Genomic DNA, 15,893 nt, shown 5'->3' on the forward strand with positions numbered 1-15,893 from the left:
CTTTGTCTATAAGGAAATACCTGGGAATATGGGTATGCCAGTACTCCATCTTTATCTTTGACATCTCTCCTACAAATTGTGAGCTGCAAATTTGACACATGAACTTTCACAACTATATCCATAGGAGAATTCTCCATTCCTGAGAAGTTTAAAAGAAAAGATTGAAAGCTAAAAGAAGAAAATATATTTTTTAAAGTGAATTCTACAATAAATGTAGCAAGAAACTAAAACCATTGTTGTCTGCAGACATAATTAACTTGATATACACACTTTAATGGCAGCTGTCAAGCTCAAATTGACAAGTTAGCAGATTTACTCTATCTGGTTATGTATGGTTTCTCAATTTTGGTTGCAATAGAGAAGGTTACTGTGCACCTGACAGCATTTAAAAGAAGCCATGCCATGTCCTAGTAGAAAGTAGAGCTCTGACAACTCAGGGTACTCTGTGGCTTAATATCCTGGCGTTAACTAGGTATTTGAATTTCACTAGAGATGCTTCTTATAGACCTTCCACTGTTCTTGTATAGCCACAACACACACTGGTATGAAAAATCTTTCTAGAAATGAGTGGGTATATGTATAACATTTTGGGTGTTCTGGAAAGTAAGAGATAAGTGGTACATTTTGACTTTTCACATAAACTATTAATAAGTGCAACAAGGAAAACATTTTACTGCATTAAATATGTTCACCAAGCTGCTGTAACTGGGTATTTCTACAGTTTAATATTCTATAGCAATTGCTGTAAACAACTGTTTTATTTGCTTATTGAAAGAAGGAGTCTTAAATCTGAGGCTGCTGTTACTGAAGCTTGATTTTGGAAAAGAGGCCTGAAACGGCCTGATAATAAACTTATTTAGTCTGACTTGAGAAATACTATGGAAATCAACAGCTGACCTCCACACTTTCTAAAAATAGTCATCTTTTTTTCAACTGAGGAACTTTCCTCTATTTAAAATCTTGCTTACCTGATGGAAACCACACCTTAATATTTCATATCTTTACTGCTCATATCCAAAGAATGGATGAAGAGTGGAAAGCCAACCCTGTGCTTTCAGCCTTGTAGTTGCAGCATTTTTTATTCACAAATTCAATTGCCTGACTTTATCTTCAGAGAACTTTTTCCCAGTTGCCACACTAAGTAGCCAGTGGGCAAATACTGAAAGGTCAACAGTTGCTTCTCTAATTCCTTGCTATGAACACATATTGAGGAGAGTTATGTGTATTTGCAAAATTGACCTTCAGTCACCAAGACATCTGAAGGAATGGAAGGAACATGAAGGAAGTAGGTGAACTGTCATTTATTTTGTCTTTCTGTGGCCTGATAAATTTCAGTGGCTGCCTGCCCTCTATCAGAGTACTAAATTTTGTTTAGGGGAGACAAAATATTATTTAAATGAAAAAGTGCTATCATATCTTTTTACTGAAGACCAAAAAATACTGTGAATTTTATTTTTGGCAAGATCTCTCATTTGTTTTTGAAAGAAATTCTGATCACCTTCCAAAATTAAGAGAGAACCTAGCTATCAGCTTTCTTTGTATAACTGCTAGAAAACGATTAGCAAGATACACATGGCAATACAAACAATACAGTCTGTATTTTCTTCATTTTGATTGGCACCACAACTAGTATGAAACATCCAGGTCTTGTGAATACTAAAGTTGAGAACACAGCTCAGTTATCTTTAGTGTAATAGTTTAGTAAGCACAGTGAATTTCATACAAAGTAAGAAATATGGCAAACATAAGATCTCTTTAGAGTGTTGAAATTACACCTGTAAAGAAACACAAAAGCAAGAGCAGCATGCTACTACTGAAACCCACTAAAATAAAAAAATGCAAATATTACTGAATTGGAAAGGGCATGGTAGTCAAAAGTTAAATGCCTGATAAGAATTTATGAGACTTGACAATTACAAGGCAATTAAGAAAATTACAACCTTTCTTTTTCCAAACCCAATTCTTCAAAACAGTCAAAATTAAAAATTGCTTTTGAGTAACTGTGAAACTAAAACCACAATACTATTTTTCAACAAAGACATAATACCGCACTTACCAACTGGACTGGTACCAGCTCCATTTGGCACTGTGAGGTCAGTTGTGCCCAGCATTCCACCTAAAAAAATAAGCCAGAGCGCTAAACTAACTTGCTTTCATTACAGTATCATATCATTTTGTACTTCAAAACTTAAGCTGTTACAAAAAAGAAGAAGCACCAATACCATTAAGAACCTGTTACTTGGGGGTTTTTTTGTTTGTGGGGTTTTTTAATTTAATAAAAAAAATTAAAAGAGTATATAAAAGGAAAGCACAACAGTACTGAAATCTTACCTGCATTGCCAGTACTCGGTGGCCTCTGAGGTGCCCCAGGTGATACGTTCCGATGCAGGGTGGTCTGAGGTGGGGAGAGCATGGTTGTGTCCGTTAACGACGAACTGGCTGCCAGTGATGGGGATACGAGGGAACTCCCTGGGTTACTGTAGGTTAAAGTGTTGGGATTGGACACTGGAACTGTAACCGACATCGAGAAGTTCTGAGCAGGCAAGCCGGGCTGGATGAAAGAAGACAAGGAACACACACAAGACAACAACATTAACATTAACTATGTTTGCAGAAATAGCATGTTATAAAAATACACATTAAAGATTGCCAAGAATTACTCAGGTTTTAAAAAAATAAAAAAAAAAAAAAAGAAGAGTTAATTATGTTAGTTTTTAAACTCTATTAAGCATACAATTTTAAGACATCCATTTGTTGTAGAGTATGGTGTTAAACTCTTATACATCATATAAATGCAGTTCCAAAAGAATTACTCAAACTTCTAAAATACTGAAAGTTCAAATACAAAAAATTGAAGATAATCACAAGAATTCACAAGCTCAGAAATACAGATTTACCAGTTAATTTGGATTATTACAAAGCAATGACAAGGTAAACATGTCTACAAATCAATGAACTGTTGCACCTTCAAAACGTAAGCATAAACATGCACATTATAAAATAAATAGTTATTACACAAAAAAGAAAAAGTTAGTGATAACATTTTCTATTAATAACCTTGCCAAAATACTGCTACTAATCTCAAACTTTTTCTTTCTCAGACTAAAAAAAGCAAACAGATCTTTAGAAAGTCACAAGGTTCAATAATTTGAATTGAAACATTTCAACGGTCATTATTCTGAGCTGTGTTCCACAAACCCCCGCTTGAATAACCACTCCATCTTTCTTTTTTGCAAATCTCATTATGTAAAATTCTAATTTTTACTGCATTATTTAAAAGGCAACTATTTTTCTGAAGTATATGTGTTTGTGTTTCCACAACTATTAGAATCAAAAGCTTAGATGCCTGCCCATCTATGGTACTCATTTGGTTATGACTAACTACTTTGGCCTTTGTCTCATTCCTATCCTTTGACAGTGATGAGTTCCTGAAACAAAAGGGACTATTTTCTTTCACAACTCTCATAATTACTGAAAACAAAACCATGACAGGTACAATTTAAGGGTAAAAATTCAGTAATATTTATTGACAGAGTAGAGAGACAATAGTTTTGATTTAGAGGTCAAATGCAGATAACAAACATTCATGACCTAGCAAGTATACTTAAAAAGATGCACTATTGTCATGTGCAGCTTAAAATTTACTTAAAATGATACTTCTGTACAACAATTTTGATACCATTAGAAATATAACAATAACTACACTAAATTGAAAGAGCAGAATACATTTTCTACAAGAAACAAAATCTCTTACTAGTGAGAGCCAACGACAGTGTCCCTCCCTACTGAAGCATTCTAAGAATAATTATCAATTTTTGGCACAGACGGAAGGAAAAAGTAATGAAGCATAGCGATGCAATACTAGCAAATCATTCACAGTATCTAACTAATAACAAGCTGCACTGGTATTTGTTTTCACGGGAAACTACTTCAAGAAACTATTCAATATCTAGAAAAAAAAAAAGGTTGTTTTTAAACAGCATGCTGTCAAGTAACTCAAACTAAACTTGAAATACCTAAGTATGCTTAAAACAATGCTAGAAACTAACAGTTGGAACATTTTTTTTCTGTAGGTTTCTCAATATAGAACTAATAAATGACAGCTTGCCCCCCACACCTTACAATAAAGGCTGCCTCTGCCCATCTATGGTACTCATTTGGTTATGACTGAATTCTTCACGCTTTGCCTCATTCCTATCTTTTCACAGTAATGAGTGCACCAGAACAAAAGAAACTATGTTCTTATACAGACCCATAAGTACTGGAAATAGAACTGTAACAGGTCTGATTTAAGCTATAAATACAGAACTATAGAGCTAAAACATTATGTTGCCTTTTTTATTTACACTGATGTCTGCACAGACAATTCAGGCTGTTCATGAAGACCACAGAAAATCAAGGGAGAGCAATTTAGCTGCAAGGTACTGAGAGATGAGGCCTGAAGATAGCTCAACACAGGAATGTTGGATATCAAAAGCTTCAAAACAAAGCAAAAGCAAAAGATACTGGCTTCACTCAAGAATAAAGAACTTGCTAAAAGAAGTGGTGCTGGGTATCAACACTGTCAGTTTGCTCTTAAGTCCCCAGAGATGCCCTTATTGCTCTGAACAATGAAATAATTTCTAGTATCAGCAAGTCAGTTGGGGACACACTACTCAATTGCTCCAGGGTCTGTGCCGATTAACCTAGCCAGTCCATTTACTTTAATTGCTACAAGATTTGCAATGTTAAAAAATTCAAAGGCTGTGGCAGAACCCTGTATTAGTTTTCTTAGAAAATACTTCCCCTGTAATACGCAACACTAATTGGTTTTTGTAGATGGAAATTAGAAGTCATCAAGTACACCTCCATGAAAAACATGCAAAATTTACACTGCTGTTATCCCCAAACTTCTTGAGTTCTGAAGCCAAGTGACTTATGGCTGCAAATGGGTTAGGCGCTTGGGACAAAATTTTCAAAGATCTTTCAGTGTCCAAGGAAGTATCTGTTAGAATTTCAAGAGGAGTAAGACACCAATCTTTTGAGGCTCCCATTGTGCACCAGTCTTTATCTTTAAAGATATAAAAGCCTTTCTACATCCAGTCTTCAGCAAAATAAATTCCACTGATTTGATAACAAAATTAATCCAATTCTATTTGCTTGCTTGTAACATACTGTAAAATCTTGATCAACAGACAGATAAAGAGCTACAAGATGTAAACAAACTATCCTACATCCCACAACAAAATTTATCTTTATAAAAATATTTTAGGTAGGATTAAGCAATACAGCTAGGCTCCTGAAATTTAGAAACGTTACCTCAGGTTCACAAGGTATGGAAAACTAACAGTGCGAAAGAGAAGCTAGAGATAAATCTTCTTATTCTTTAAGATAAAATGTATTTTAAGAAGATCAAGTATCAGCACCTAATTTTTCCTCAAATATGTATACCCTTCTCAAACCATTACATCCTCTTGTCTTTGCAGTAGTTTTCAGTGGTAAGCAAACACCATGAAAATTCTCATGCATGTAATAGAAGCACAAACCATACTTTAGTACTCACTGCGATTTTATGATTCCGCATCATATTATCAAACTCTTCATTAATTTTTTTATATTTTTCTTCTGTATGTGGCGTGAGCACATATGAAGTATCAGGGTCCGGGCTGTCGCACCCTCTGTGTTCCTTCTTGTTCAGAGCCTAAATAATGAAGTTAATAAAAAGGATCAACAAATAAAAAGTAGAGATAAAATAAAAGTACTTACAGGGCCTCGCTTGAAAATAAAATCACTATCTTCATTTAGTTTGCTGAATCTGTCCTCCGATAGTGGACTGTGCTCAAAGTAATCGTCAGCATCAGGGCTCTCACAACCATTAAGGCCTTTCTTTCTTAAGGTCTGAAATACAATTGGAAAATTCACATACAAATCATACTAACTTGCCAAGAAGTTTTGTATACTACTGAATCATTCAGAGCCACTGAAACTACATGAATGAAACTTTCACAGACAAAACTCACTGTTCAACAGACAAGCTTAGTCTTTCAAAATAGTGGCATAGTACACAAAGAGAAAAGGTTCATTCAGAGGCACAGACTCTCCCAGGTGCCATCTCATGGGTAACTTCAACCTACAACAACTTCATCTCTCCAGCATTCCATGCAAAATCGTTTTTAGATACGGTCTGATGGAGTAAAGTCGCCTGACATACAAGGAACATTCAAGCCTATAGCAAAGGTGTTAATGTCATCACTGGTAATTAAAAGCCAGTTTACTGCATCTTTAATAATTTGATTTTAGCATCCAAATTTTAATATTCACTTTTTAAAGAGCATACAGTTAAACTCTGAGAAACACAGTGGCCAAAATTTTCGGTCAAATTCAACAACTGCAATACATTAATAGATGTAACACTTGGTCTCAGTAGTTTATGAAGGCAGGATTTTCCTGTACTTCTGTCATCCTGCATGATAACAAGAACTGCAAAAAGAAGTATAAAAAGAAATTACATAATCCCTCTCTAAAATGACTTAGTTTGCTAAATATAAGTTTTTCAGACTCCTTTAGGCTAACTTGATGCAACTGCTTCATTGAGCTACTTCCTGTTTTCTGATGGAGAACTCACAGCAACATTGCCTGGAAAAAAAAAACCAAACTTGCCTACAACCTAGGCATTACAAATAAGCTACTGAAAGAAAGGATGTGAAACTACAGGTCTCGTGATCAAATTTTAAGAGATATTTGTATTCCTTGTTGTTTTTCACCCTATTACACAATCAGAAATCTTTCTTTGCAAGTTCTCATTTATAACAAAACAAGATTTAAAATATTTCCTATTGAAAAATCTTTAATATTTTAAAAAAGTTTAAAAAGGAAAGCAATATAAATTTTTAAACATTTACACATTAGCAGGGTTGTATGTTTTCTTTTTGTGAGAAATTATCTATATTCTATGAATTTTACACTAAAAACCCTAAAGATTTGAAATCTGCAAGCTGATGTTCTCAGCACCATAAAGAAATTGCATTTGTTTTCCCATAGAAGTTATATTTCCATAACACACTGAATTTCTTATTTAAAAAACAAACTGGTTTAGACTATAGTACTCATCTGTATTTTTCTTGGAGTGCTATCTACTAATTCTTAGTACAATAAAAAGTACAAAAGACTTTCTCGCTATTCATATATATGCAAAATGCTGCCTATTTCTACTTCAGTTTTAAAGCAGTACTTGAAAATTCAATTACGCCGTTTGAAATTCTTTAATATCACGGGTCACCATAAGCTATAATTCCTTCTCAAGTTTCTTGGCTTGCTCCGCATATCCCACACAGTATCTGGAACTCCCACAAAAATGTAATCACTAAATCAGCATATGGGGAAAACAGGTGTAGCTTCTTCCAACACCTGTCACAGCACTGATCCTGCTCCTCTAACCAATCAGCTGGACACGTATATGGACTTGGCCATACAAGGGCTGGCTGTTTGGCCTCTCAAGGTCGGAGTCTGTTATCCCTCTCCCCACCCTTTCTAACAAGTCAGCCTGCCAGTCTTCTACACTTTGATATCAGCAGGGAAAATGTTAACACAGTATAATCTGGATTACACTTAACCCCTGCAACCCACAGAATTCTGTAAATAGAATCCAAATATGTCTTTATGTGGTGCTCAGCGTCAACATGCATATGCAGTGCCCAAGACACGATCAGAAGCTGTATTAGATACTATGAAGAAAGATCTTGCAAGAAATACATATACTGTCTAGTTCACCTCCTTTGACAAACACATTACAACAATTTTAAGTATTGCAGCATGGGAGTTTCATTAGTGCTCCTTTCAATATTCTAAAACAATCAAGTGAAAGCTTTTAAGCATAATGCTGCCAATTCATCCTCCCAGATCTGTCTGAAAATTATACTCAAAGTTCTAATATAAAGGAAGAGATTTAGTTAAATATAAAAATGCATCCTCCCTCTTGGTGACTTTTTTTTTTTTATTTTTTGATAACAATGGGGTTAAGTCTGCTTTGACTCATAAGGAAGGAAAATGCCTCAGTATCTCCTGTTTAAGATTCTGGAAGCCTTCACTCCAGATGGGGTTCCTGTCATTGTGGAAGGATTTAAGCCACGGTTCACTGTTACAGATAAGTCGTCTGGGTCTGATATCCAAAGCTCTGTCTCCTTATCACTAAAACATGAACTGCCACTTTGAGGACCTAACCATAAAAAGACTGCCAACTTTATCATTGCCCAGTAACATAATAGTAGAACATTTCTGCTCCGTGGCTCGTACTAACAAGCGGAATGCTGTAATCTGTTCACACGGCCAGGCGAAGCCTATGCGAGACAGCCCAGCCTCAGCTTTCTCACAGGCTACAGAGTGAGACATGATAACAGGCCCTTGCTCAAAAGAAAACAAGAAAGGCCATGACTACTGGGAATCGCTCTGTGGGGACTCAGGAAAGCTAAACTCCATAAACAAGTGCTGACTCCACCCTCATGATTCTCTACAGCTAAATCTTGTTATTTCTCCCATTAACGTAAATAACTCGCCCCCTGAGCTACTTCCAAGATATTATCATGGAGGCTGAAATTTTATTAACCCTGAAGATGGGGGGAGGTGTAGAGGAAAAAAATGCCAGTTAGGAGAGACCAAATAATATTTGTGTAACATGAAGAGAGTTTTATTTCTCTGCTGTGGTACACAAGCTTGTTTAGAATAAAATCAGAGTTTTTGCAGTTGAGGCTAAAAAAGAAAGAACATAAATTTTGTTACTACAACAAGAGTGAAAAAGAACATTAAATTTCAAGTTTTGCTATTGGATGCTCACTGCAATTACCTTCTGGTGTTAAGTCCTGTTTTCCAGCTCATTTAAGGGAATGTGTAGCCTTTTGAGTTAATCTGTATTACTTTCCACTTCCTCTAGACTTAGCCAGAATTACTGGAAATTGTTCCAACATGTTTGCCAGTGCACTGTATTATGCCTTCAATAACCAAGATTGTGCAGCTTTGATATTAGACTAGAATAACTAACTGATGAGAGAAAAATACTGATTTTTGTCAGAAAATAATGCACAGTATTTATGAGGGACTAGGGCAGGTATGAAATCTTTTTTTAAAGAAAATGAAGCAAACACAACAATATAGTTGTGTGACATACAAAGTTGCTATAGAAGTGTTCCAGACAGCTGTGGTCATCTTCATACTGCAGAATGACCCAGAAGTTTTAAACTGCTTTTGTTCCACTGTGTAAAAATGAAATATCTGAATATTGTAACTATTAGTTTAATGTTGACTTTTTTTTTTTTGAATGGCAGAGCTTAGAAAACATTGTATGAGAACAGCTGGACTAGCCTTGGCAAGAAGCATCTAAGGAACAGAAGAAGGGCTTTTTGCAAAACAACAAAAAAATAATTAGCTTCTCTCTACAATTCAACATAAATTTTACTGAAACTGATAATACAGATACCAAAAAGTACAAAAATACAAAAATTTATTGTACAATCCATGAGGAAGCAAAGATGATATTCAACCATCACAGTGTAATTATCTTAGCATAAGCTTCCTTTTACAAAATCCAACAGAGAAACATGAAATGCAGGAGCTTTAAGCCTGCTGAGTCTCCACAGCATGAAATCAAGTCACCACCTTCTCCAAGGCTTGTCCCAACCCAGCTGCACACAGCTTCTCTCACACAAACTTACACTGGCTCAATATACTGGTCATCAGCAGCTCTGGAAACCAGAAATTCTGCACAAACAAACAAAGATTACTGCTACCAGAGATGAAGTTAAGTGACAACCCCCAACTGTACTCCTCCCCATGAAAGATCCTGGTTTTTATATCCGACTCTGAAAGGACATGTTGCTAACAGCTAAAAAAGCACAATCAGCATGTTTTGTGCTCTGATTCAGTGAGTGTGGTAAAAAAGCCAAGACTACTGGTATTAGTGATCTAGGCTCCTTACCAGCTCTGGTAAAACTGTAGAAAACTTGATTATGTTCATTGTCACCCCAGGAAATATATTTTTCTGCCTTAAAGCAAAAAAGTAAGATGACCTCATATGTAAAAAGTGTTACGAAGTGCTAAAAAGCGTCAGTTCATTCAAAACATTTTCAGTCTTGGGTTTGTTGTAATATTACACAAAAAGGAAATGGTTGTTGCTATCAATGCTAGTATGTATCATGTTAACAGCTCTATTTTTGCACTTACTACTGGAGCTGGCCAAACAGGATTTCTGTTGGTGCTTCATCCCAAATCATGAGGAAAAACATTTCCAAAATTTAACTAAGATTGAAATGAAAAGTGATATCCCTTGGAAAAGGCAAACCTTTACTTAAAACCTGTGGCTAGTTCTGTTTCTGCTGTTGCAGTCAGAGTACAGAAAAGCTGTGAAGCAGCACAAATTTGGAATAAACACTTTTTAAAAAACTGTAATTTTAAAAAGTGTAAGTACTCCTCAGGCCTGAAGTAACAGAAAGGCTCCACTAGTACTGCCAAATATTACTGCTGCTCCAGTAGGCACGTACACCATGGTATCGAAAGGATAACCAACTAAACAGTTTCCTGATGCTCTAGAGAGCTGCCATGCAATAGTGGAGAGGGAGAGGATGCTGTTGCCACTTGCACCAGATTCCAAAGGCTCCTCACCCACAAATGCAGTCACCAAGTGCTTACGCAGGTCTGCGCAGGAAGGACGGGACTGAGCATCACTTTGTCATCCGTGATGGGAATAACGGTAAGATCACTGAGGCAAAAGATTGTGAAGTTGCACTCTCACCGATAAAATGCGAAAGCCAGTACCATTAGCCCAGGTTGCAACAGGGCCTTTCCTAACAATGTTCAGAAACAAAGAAAAGTAATTCCTAAAACAGAGATCCAAGGATAACTGAGAGCTATTTAGCCATACCGTAGCCTTCAGGATCAGTCCCACATTCCATCTCTGCAGATGATTAGAGATCCATGCTTTAAGGTTACTTCCCCATGCTTAAAGGGAACTGCTGAATTCTCTGTGGGAGTCGTTGGACAAGCTGACTGACAGTAACATCTTCCTGCCACAAGAAGTACAGGATCCTACAGACCACCCTTAAGCCAACTCTGAAGTTTGCTCAAGCCTGCAGTAAGTCATTTTTTCTTCACTAAAATGACAGAAAATTCTCCTTGGCCATTCCTTATTTAACTTACTTTTGCTGGGTTTTCAGTTGTAGCAGGAATAAAGTGGTTTTCCAATGTATGGGGCTGAGCACCACAGATACAAAGTAGGCAGAAGGAATAGCCTGTCCTTTATAGCAGCAGCAAACCATTGCCTCAGCCACCACTGATAATCACATCCTACTTAAAAATCTGCACCTTTTTTCTGAGATATTCACAAAACGAAGGACAAACACAGTAGTCACAGCACCACACTCCCACCCAGTTTTCATTCTTTTTGTGTGAAACATCAGTGAGAAAACAGGGCTTATTCCTTTAATGCAGTTCAGCTCCCTTCCCACAGCAGAGAGAGACTTCAGCTGGCAAGAACTACTTCACATATAGCAAAAAGTCATGTTGAAAGCATGACAATTGCTTTATTATTTGCTTCCTGTTACATACTACTGCCAAGAAGTTGAGCCTAAAACCAGGCTAGATTTTTCTTCCTTTATAACACAAAATATTTCACTTTCATCACCCTGAACAATACTACAGTGTATCATCCTTTACATAAAGTCATTTCTCTCCTATTATGTATAAAACATATTCAAGTATCCGAGGAATATTCTTAGTCACTGAAAGCTATTTATAGTTTTCAAAATTCCTGCAGGTCAGTTTGGCTTCAGAAGTGTCATCATTTCTGTTTCTTTTCTGTACAATAACAACATGGTTCTGCAAAGTCAGAGCTTGACCCTCCAGTGCTGGGTATATGAATTTTACCACTGCCTAAAATACAAGCAAGAGTGAATCTTAAGTGCAGTGTATACATCAAAAGTGAACAGCCAGAGAAAAAAACATATAATTCAACCCAGTAACCATGTTTTGTGTTTGAAGCTCATCAAATTATTTCTGTAGGCTTCAATTTCTTTCTTCATAGTTAGATGTACTGGATTATTTTATGTAATATTTACAAATTTTGCAAATTTTCCTCAGGCTCTATTAATGTTCTCAGCTTCAACCACTGAAGCATCTGCAAATTTCATTATGAAGCTGTTTTCCTTTGAGTTAGGGGGCTACTTAAGTTTAGCCCTAATACTATTGCTTTCAGTATCCCCGACACATTTCAATTACATTTTGCTATGCTATCAGTTAGAATTTCACATTCTAATTATAGCCACAAATACATACATCCCAAAACAACACAGTAAAGCAGAGTGCTGCCCAGCTTTCAAAACTTCAGTGAAATGCACAGGAGGTCAAATTAGATTATGACAGACATTTCCACAAGCTAAGCAACTTGGAGAGCTTAACTTCTTAAAGAACAAGGCCTCACCAATCTTTCTGGTAGGCTCCCCAACGAAAATAAAGTATACTAAATAAAATCTGAAAAATTTACATAGTCTACTTTTAGCTTACTGAAATAATATTTTCCATACTTGTGCTCAATCACTAGTGGTATTTTGAAATTAAATAATATTATGCAAAAATATCTAGACATCAAAAATTCTGAGTAAAGTACTTTGTTAAAGTTTGCTACAATGATTATATTTCTTGGCCAAATATTGTAGTATGTTAGGGAAAAAAAGGAGGTTTAGCATTAATTACTTACTCCAGGGTTTTACAAACAAGAAAGTTACAAGCCTGCCTAGCACTAGGCCATAAAACACAGGGAAGAGCCCTTTAAGCAATGCTCTGCTATGTTCATTTACAGATGAAAAATGTTCATGATTTGAAATTTTATCAGTGTCCCTGTTATATACCACTCTAAGAAAAGACACGGTCTAGTTTCAAATGTTGGAGCACTTCCAATATCTGGCAAATTTTAACATGTATCCCTTGCTTGCCAAACATGAAAGCTAGCTGTCAAATTCCTCCAAGATATGATAAAGATGGCACTCAGGATTCAAACTCTCCTTTATATAAAATAACACATACAGAAGGTTTTTAGACATGATATGGTATGAGACTTAAATTCTAGCTTGAAGCATCTTTGCTGTGAAACGTTATTTTAAATAGATAAACCACAAGCAATTACTAAAGAGTAACTATTTTATGGGCTATAAAATACATTCTTTTCACCCCTAGAATATTACACAGTGCACTGGACTAGAAGGTATAGAAAGGGAAGCTGCTTGTATTTGTGATTTTAGAGAAACACCATCTGTAAACTGTGGACTTTATAATGCAGTTGCTGACCTACACATAAACTGGACTGCTCACTCCTAAACAAAATTCTTGAGACTTAAAATGATTAGTAATCCATTAGCACTGATAATACTATTTCCACAGTGAAAGCTAAGCCAAGCTCTCAAAGTCTGATATTTGATGCATTTGTCTTTCTTTCACTTTCTATACCACTTACTAGATTATGAAATTTTATATCACTGGGCAGGTTTTCATTTCACGTGTTTTATAGAAAGTACCATCAACTAGATTTTTCCATTAAAGCGTACTAAATTGCCAGTCTAAGTCAATCTTATTCAATCTTTTTATTAAAAACAAAAGACAAAGTAGCTCCATGTTTATCTTCAGGAAGCAGAAACTATTCCTTAGCATATAAATTAAGCATATTTTATAGTCCTTTCAGGGAATGCAGTCTTCAACAAACAAAATTAATGGTAAAAAAAAGCAAAACACAGTTTTATGTCAGAATGTTCAGAGATATTGCATGGTACATAAATGCTTTTTTCAATCCTTACTCAAGTGACAACGTGTATATGTACATACACATCCTCCCATATATACCTCTTTACACGCTTGCAATGGTTAAAATATAAATCAGCAACAGCAGTAGCCGACTGAATGCCTCCCTTCAGCAACTATATATTGCAGATAAGCCATATGGAACATGAAAAGTTTCCAAGTGTAGCAACCCATCTGCATAATATCCTTCATAATCTTTTAGAAGTTCTTTAGTAAAAATATTATCTCCTACTCATAGTTTGTCAAGAAAAATTTTCTGAAGTCTGATTACAATTCAATGATATAAAAAGAATGGGCTTCTTTTGGTCTACCTGCCTATACAGTACTGCTATTTCAAACATTTCTTGTCCTGAATTTCTCCTTACAGCTTGAAAATTAGAAAGGATAACAGAAACTGTTTCAGAGTCTTGGTACTCAAGATAACTTAGTATTATCAAAACAGTAATTACAACACAAATACCAACTATTCCCGAAGAACATGTTTAGCAGATTCTAAGGATTTATACAATTGTTAAAATACCATTCACATGTAAGATTATGGGAACTACTACACTAATGTCTACCAGAACAAGCTTCAATTATCTTTAATATTGGTATGGAACTGCCACTTTATTTCACCCAAAAAGGTGTCCAACTCTATAGACAAATAGCTAGAAGTATGTGCGGACACATGTGTGCACTCTGAACAGGTGTGGCATGTGCATGCACAGCATACAAGCATTATCCCAGTTCATAACACTACTGCAGAATACTTAACAACAACAACAACAACAAAAAAGCAAGTTGAATAAGACAACTGAAAGCTGGTACTTGAAAACACTGAGATAAGTATGTACAGCAGGAAGCAGCAAGCCTCTCTAGAAATAAAGAAGTAGGGTACAAACAGATACATCTCTATTTTTACTGAATTAAAATAATTAGAATGTAGGACTTCAAGACACAACACTAATAAGCATGTCACAACTCATGTTTTGAATACTGAACTTCTCAGTTATGTGTCAAAGAAATACATTTAATATGTTTTCCTTGCATAACCTGCACTTAGAGTGAGTTATTCAAAAGCCAAAACACCTCTTTGAAGACTGTTCTCACCTGACCTGAAAAGGGGGTGGGAAATCAAAGATGTGGGGAAATCAAAGGTGGGACCTAGAGAGGCAGAGAGAAAAGACCGTACAGGAATCAGAGACAATGAAATATGAGTACACTTTATCATGTGTAATTCATGTCAATGTTGGATAAAGACTGGCTCTGGCATGCTTGATTTTTTTTTTTCTTTTTAACAAGTCACTTTACTCAGCAAGTACTGAATTTTAAGTTAATGCAAAAAAGAGCAGGGCTTTAAATGGCACTGCTTTGTTACAGTTAGAAGAGCTTTGATCTAAAAAATGTTCAAAATATTCCCAAATAATTTGGGAATTTTTAATTAAAAATATATTATTCACTTCCTATTGAAAGTAACTGAAAAATAATTACAGTAAAACATCATTTAAATGTTAAAATTCACACTACTGCCAATCTAATTAACTTAACTAGCATTCCATAGTCTATGCTATAAATTGCAGACATGTAAGCTCCCACATGAAATTTTATATCACTGATAGGACATTAACAGGATGTAATAACTATCACTGGTAAGTGACAAAGACATTAACACTGCATGTGTATTGATTTATAAGTATTATGAAGAACAAGAAAGATATGATACAATAAGGGCTGTTAGAAGATTCATAGATCTGTACCACAAGAACTACCACCATAAATACCTTCTTTATTCAGGTGACAAAAACAGTTACTATACAAAACATACCAGGTGAAAAGATCAACACGAAGTCCCTTGTTCAGATGAGCATTGAGAACGTTACAGCCTAGATGGGCCACGCTACTTGGAGTAAAACACTGGCAATGAACAAACCACAATCTCCATCATATGATCAGAAGTATGTCACTACACCCACATGACTGGGAGGTTTTATGACAGTATGAAGAGCTAGGACATTTCTTCTTGAAGGCTAGAGACTCCCCCAGCCCTCTTCTGCAGAAGCACTATCAGTTTAAGGCCCAAACATTAAGATTATTCAAAA

At 35.8% G+C, this 15,893-nt stretch overlaps 1 protein-coding gene across 10 annotated transcripts in view; it reads right to left on the minus strand.

The window, feature by feature from the left end:
* MEF2A (myocyte enhancer factor 2A) overlaps nucleotides 1-15,893 on the minus strand; it is a 93,197-nt gene that overhangs the window by 23,569 nt on the left and 53,735 nt on the right. For 7 of the 10 annotated variants that reach the window (XM_052808113.1, XM_052808108.1, XM_052808109.1 and 4 more), the window contains exons 4-6: nucleotides 5,543-5,680; nucleotides 2,332-2,551; nucleotides 2,057-2,116 (exon numbers count right to left, since the gene is read on the minus strand). In XM_052808113.1, the coding sequence (XP_052664073.1) occupies nucleotides 2,057-2,116; nucleotides 2,332-2,551; nucleotides 5,543-5,680 (418 nt within the window). Of the gene's footprint in view, nucleotides 1-2,056; nucleotides 2,117-2,331; nucleotides 2,552-5,542; nucleotides 5,681-5,745; nucleotides 5,878-15,893 lie in introns of all 10 variants that reach the window. The other 3 variants (XM_052808114.1, XM_052808116.1, XM_052808117.1) reach the window with 2 other exon arrangements.

This window comes from Harpia harpyja, chromosome 14 (assembly GCF_026419915.1).
Source record: "Harpia harpyja isolate bHarHar1 chromosome 14, bHarHar1 primary haplotype, whole genome shotgun sequence".
Taxonomy (NCBI): domain Eukaryota; kingdom Metazoa; phylum Chordata; class Aves; order Accipitriformes; family Accipitridae; genus Harpia; species Harpia harpyja.